The following is a 5,823-nucleotide window of genomic DNA, read 5'->3' on the forward strand; positions in this document are numbered from 1 at the left end:
AGGGACTATGTTTCTCGGCTGGCCTGGGAACGCCTTGGGATTCCCCCGGAGGAGCTGGCCAAAGTGGCTGGGGAGAGGGAAGTCTGGGTCTCCCTGCTTAGGCTGCTGCCCCCGCGACCCGACCCCGGATAAGCGGAAGACAATGGATGGATGGATGGACCTTACTACTAACATACATAGATCTCAACAACCAACTTCCATCTCATATTAAAGATATTATTGTTCCATATTTTCCTAACAGAGCATTTCACTCTCAGACTGCAGGTTTACTTGTGGTTCTTAACGTTTCCAAAAGTACAATGGAAGACAGAACTTCCAGTTATCAGGCTCCTCTCTGGTGGAAAACTTCCAGTTTCAGTCCATGAGGCCGACCTCCTGTCTACGTTAAGACACGGCTTAAGATTTCCTTTTTGATAAATCCTATAGTTAGGATTGGCTTGGGTTTCCTAAGCTATTTCTTAGTTGTGCTGATATCAGCTTAGACTGGTAGAGGACAAACTGACCACATTTCCTCTCTCTGCTGCTGTCTTTACTTTCTCTACTGTGATTATTTCTGTCATTAACATGTTTTCTTTGTGTTTCTTCCAATAGAAACTACATCTGGACCAGTCATTCTGTGTTTGTGTCTCTTGCCTGTCCTCTCAAACCCCATACGGCTGAGGCAGATGGCCGCCAATCCTGAGCCTGGTTCTGGTTCTGCTGAAGGTTTCTTCCTGTTTTGTTTTGCAGTGGGAATGGGTTTTTTTTGTTTTCGTTTTAATATTTAGTAAATGTAGTTACCACTAACTGGGGTTGGGCATTGTTTGAATTTGAATAATTCTTATTCCGATTCTGGTTTCCTAACGATTCTCGATTCTTTTAAGAGGCAATATACGCTGTAACCTTTCTGTGGCACTCTTCAATTTGTCACAATAACAGCTTTACCTTGGATGCTGTAGTGAACCGAGTAGAACATCGCAGAGTCTGGTCAACTGCCCAGCTAACATTAGCAATTTCAGTTCATTTGTCTGTGAAAAAATACATGGGCTGACAGTAGCTGGGTATATGCTTTTTAGTTTTGATTGCCATCGCACACTGTCCATAATTTGCACACAATTCCCGTGGATTCTTTTTCATTGGTGATTGGCGGCTTCTTCTTCGGTCAATGAAATGGGTATTGAAATTAGGAATCTAGGGATCAAACTTTTAAAACTGGAACAATTCCGGGATTGTTAGTGCCAGTTCCTATTAATTCTCGAGACTCTATGACCAACCCTAGCACTTACACAAAAAAAGGAAAAAAAACTGCCCCTGGACAACAATGCATAGATTTTTGGACATTCACAAGACTGTTGAAAAGGTAACGTGTGACCTTCATGCAGTTACCTGGATAAGGCCATCTGTTTTGAAGCATGGATCTTTAACAAAGTCTGTCAAGTTCAGTGTCACCTGATGCCACAACCTGCCAACAGTAAAAACAGTGTCACAAAGAACAACAGCTTCAATTGACATATAAAGACTGACTCTATTATATTTTCTGCAAAAATAAAATAATCAAACAAAGGGCAAAAAGACATGGGCAAAATAACTATTTTGCCAGCAAACAGCGGGTAAGGTTGTAGGTGGTTGTTAACAGTCACATAAACTTCAATAAAAGTCCTACAAAAACAAACTTTAAAAAGATATAGACTTTGTGCCAGTGGTCATTGAAAGACATGGTGCTGTGACTCCAAACTGGAAGAGTGGCTCCAACAGATGCCAAGAACAACCTCAGAGATCTCTGTCCAGAAGAGCACAGTCCCAGGAACAGCTACTGCTTAGAATCCTCAAACTCCCAGGCCTCTGGTTGAGGACCCGAGCCTGAAGTGAAAGTGGAACTGCACGTGAAGCAAATAGGACGAGATGGATTTATATAATTTATATATATACTGATCAGTTATGATTACAGGGTTTCCTCCAGTGTATTATAAGTCTGGCAGGCCACCAGGCTTTGCTGACCCGGCCGCAAGGCTAAACTACACTTGTTTATTATAGATACGTCATTTTTTTATACATAATTTTTTGACCACCCACTCCCCCAAAACCGCTACCTTTATCTACCTCACCAAGCGAGGGTGCGCGCGCCAACAGTGACGCAATCACGCTGTCCCCGCCCCGCGTGAAGGTCCCTCGCCGTGTCACGTTGTGCACCTTTTATAACTTGGCGTGCTCCATTCATAATGGACAATTTTGGTGCTCTAGCGGAGCTGGTTCGCCTCTATCAGTGCAGAGTCCTGCGTGACTCTAATGAACCCTGAGGCCGAGCCTCCTTCAGCTACCTGGAGTTAGCAGGTTGTCAGAGCCACAGTAATAAACATGGAATGAGCGGGTTTCACCAAAAATGGTTAGTTGAGCTGAAACTCAGCAGCTGGCTTTACAAGACCGAATATGGTAAGCATGTTTTGTTCTTAGTGAAAATATTATCCTTGTTTACCAGTAAAATGATGCTATTAAATTCAGCATTAGATTTGTTTTGTTGTTACATGTAGTGATCCAACATGCAGCCTGTGCCACAAAAAGCACAGTACAGTACAGCATCTGTCTGTTTGTCAGAGTTCTCTGTTGGTATTCATTGGCCTTGACGTGAGACGTGTGTTGGTGCCTTGTTTGCACTTTTTCATTTATGTTAATTTAATTTATTTGTAAATGTGAATTAAATTAGGATTCAAATTAGGTGCAATCAATTAGTATTTATTTTAATTGTATTTTTGTTTTAAAAAGTATTTCAAAAGTTCCTTTTTGTAAAACTGTAGTTGTGTAAATATTTAGCACAACTATCTTACAATATCAAATAATAAAGAGCCACATTTTCAACTTTCTGTCAACGTTAATCTTTTTTTTTTTTTACTAAATCACAGCGAACAGCCACCTACCACCGGGTTTAACCTCTTTTCTGGGGGAAACCCTGAGATCTGGTATCATTTCTGCAGTTTGAGCTACAGCAGTTCCTCTACAACACAGGCCAGGCTTCCAACCAACTTCATCACTAGATTATTTGATTCATTTTAGTTTCTATAAAGCTTCATCACATTTTAAAACCACCACAGATATTAAGTGAATATCTGTAAATGTTAAAACAAACACAAAACTTTAGATTTTCACTCATGTCTTCCCGTGAAAACAAGACCTTTATTTAACCCAACAAACTGGTATCAAACTATTTTGCATCTCCTTTTCAGTTACTGAACTCAAACCCTAAACTAAGCATTAAGATTTTTTTTTTCGCTTGATGTGAGAACGTGTTTCTTAAATCGTCCAAGGGAACCCAGATCTCTATTAGAATTTGTTTAGCTCCGTCGTGACTCAGCATGCCATTGAAATCAATGAGACAGCTAACACAAGCTAACGGCTAACACTTTTTATTTTACCTTTTGTTGTACAAATCTTCCAAAGCGTGCCACTTAGCCGCCATCTCCGGCGTGGAGCTGTTGCTCTGCTGTTGTTTGAGGTACCCGCTAACATCTTTCATGGTAGCGACAAAATAAAAAATATGTTTTTTAATACAAAGCTGATGATGCTGTTCAGTAAGCAGCTAACGTCAAGTAGCTTGGCTGGTTGAGAGTCTGCCCTGGATACTGCGCAGCTGCAAGGCGCAAAGAATGATGGGAAACCAAGGAGGCGACTAAAATTTATTTTATTTTCCTTCAGCTGGGTTAATTGACATATATTGTATTAAATGGAACAAGAAAACATTCTTTATTCAAAAAAATATCTAAACACAATTACCGATATCCTCCGGGCAACTGCTAACGGTGGGTAATCTTGTGAATAGGAATAAGAATAAATAAAGAAATTTAATAAATAAAAGAAAATGCCTCCATTTTTTTGTTGCCCTGATTAGGTGTCCTAAAATAAACCTTCACGGAACTATAGCACATTAAGTCTAAATTACTGTGTGTTTTCTAAAAATATAATTATTGAGCTTGAAGCTTTCATTCAGAGAACTGCATTTATCGTAAACAATTTTGCGAATATAAGAAATATGTGTTTGAGTTTTGTTGAAAAAGCGTAAGTCAAAAAATGGCTCGTTCGAGTACAACTTGACATTTCCGAGGGACATTGAATACACCGTTGCGCATGCGTAAATGTTGCTATGAATCTGCGTTACGGTCCCCAAACAACACAGACTTCAGTGCGCAAACTATTTTACATGGTTTTAACTAGTCGTGTTGATTTCTGTACACCAGTCTGTGTGTTGGCAGGACTCTTCTAGTGAGCTGTGTCATGGCTTTTTTACTGAGCTCGTCGTTCTTGTCCCCGGTCAGAGTTTGTTGTTTTTGTCGCACCAGCCTGTGTTCAGGAGCAGCCAGGACGATCTGTACAAACGGTCAGTTGTTAAGACAAACCTGATTTGATGCAACAATCAGCCATGACCGACAATAATCTGTGACTCATGCTCTGTTTGTAGTTCATAGAAGCTTAATTCCAGTTCGCGGTGCAGCAGCTCAATTCAGGTACTTCGACTGTCAGGTAATAAAAACAAGGTTTCTTATTTGTTCAGTGAATACCTGAAACAAGTCAATTTATTGTTTGATAGCAGATGAGTTAATCTGTCATTAATTTAGCCTTTTACAAAGTTACTGTCCTCTCAGACTTTTTTCTATAGGGATATCTTGAACAGCCAAAAGGTAGATTTTTTTTTTTCCCAAAAAATATTTTTCAATGAAAATAAAGCAGTTTTAAGAAAATAACAATATTAACTCCTTTTCAAAGAGGCTTTCAAGCCTGTGTAGCCATATAGTGGTGTAAAAAAAATCCTGTATAATCAAAGTAAGACTGCCAAATTGTAATAGGAAACATTTTCACCCCAGTGGGGGTGTTCTGCGAGTATGGGATGGGGGGTCTGGGTTTTCGTCGTGCACCTTTTAAAACTTGGTGTGGACCGCGTGCGCCGCGCTCTGTTCAACCATCTGCTCTCTTTTTACTGTATTTCCACTGGTTACGTAGCGTACTGCCCCCCGTCTTTTTGGAGAATACTGCTCCGACGTAAGCGCCAAGTATAAACGCCTCCACCGCGCGCTCAGGTCCGCGCGCTGTTCACGGAGCCCTGCGCGACTCCAATCAGTGTTGCCAGGTGTACGATAATTATCGTATTTGTACGATAATTTTGCCCTCTGTACGATGTACGATCAATAATCCCAAAAGAGGCCAAATATACGTTAATTTGACCTTTCTGTGAATGTGTGGTTTGTAATCAGCCTGTCCCAACTGCCTGTCAGTTTTTTTTTGTGAACCCTGAAGGCATCTGTTTCCGGAAACAGATGCACTATTGGCTGGAATTTTCATCCAATCGTGCTTTTATAAATGTGAGCTACGAGTGACGTGTATGTGTTTGCCTCAGAACAACGGCCATGATTGGCTGAATAGTCTGCTGCGCCCGCCCCATGAGTGAGAAAAAAAAAAATAGAAATAAAGAAAGAAGCAGAGCCAGTCTGGAAGAAGAAGCTGAGAACCTGTCAGACACTATTCAACACTAGAGTGACTTTAGCGCATCAATAGACTTGTTATTTTGGTTATGACGGGTGTACGATAATTTCCCTGAAAATACGATCATTCTATGTCTCTGGTACGATAATCCTACATTTCTGACCTGGCAACACTGACCAATGAGCCCTGAGGCCGAGCCTTCTTCAGCTACTGCTGGAGTTAGTGTTACCAGCAGCAGATCTAGGGGAATCTGGGCCAGCAGCAAGCACCACACAGGCTGAAGAGCACTGTGCAGCTAGAACTGGAAATGACAGAGAGGAGACAGCGCTTAGTGTCCAAACTAGAGCTTGTTTATTCTGAGCTGCTCATGCCCAGAGC

The 5,823-nt window shown here is 41.1% G+C and overlaps 2 protein-coding genes across 2 annotated transcripts in view; one reads left to right on the forward strand and one right to left on the reverse strand.

Moving 5' to 3' along the window:
- The window catches only part of psmd13 (proteasome 26S subunit, non-ATPase 13), a 15,013-nt gene extending 11,415 nt beyond the window's left edge, over positions 1-3,598 (reverse strand). Inside the window, exons 1-2 of the mRNA XM_017439481.3 lie at positions 3,387-3,598; positions 1,366-1,441 (exon numbers count right to left, since the gene is read on the reverse strand). Coding sequence (XP_017294970.1) covers positions 1,366-1,441; positions 3,387-3,487 — 177 coding nt within the window. The 5' untranslated portion in view covers positions 3,488-3,598. The remainder of the gene's footprint in view (positions 1-1,365; positions 1,442-3,386) is intronic.
- A 518-nt stretch (positions 3,599-4,116) lies between these two features.
- sirt3 (sirtuin 3) overlaps positions 4,117-5,823 on the forward strand; it is a 23,739-nt gene continuing 22,032 nt past the window's right edge. Inside the window, exons 1-2 of the mRNA XM_017439475.3 lie at positions 4,117-4,345; positions 4,427-4,488. Coding sequence (XP_017294964.1) covers positions 4,243-4,345; positions 4,427-4,488 — 165 coding nt within the window. The 5' untranslated portion in view covers positions 4,117-4,242. The remainder of the gene's footprint in view (positions 4,346-4,426; positions 4,489-5,823) is intronic.

The sequence above is a fragment of the Kryptolebias marmoratus genome, linkage group LG15 (genome assembly GCF_001649575.2).
Source record: "Kryptolebias marmoratus isolate JLee-2015 linkage group LG15, ASM164957v2, whole genome shotgun sequence".
NCBI classification, from domain to species: Eukaryota; Metazoa; Chordata; class Actinopteri; order Cyprinodontiformes; family Rivulidae; genus Kryptolebias; species Kryptolebias marmoratus.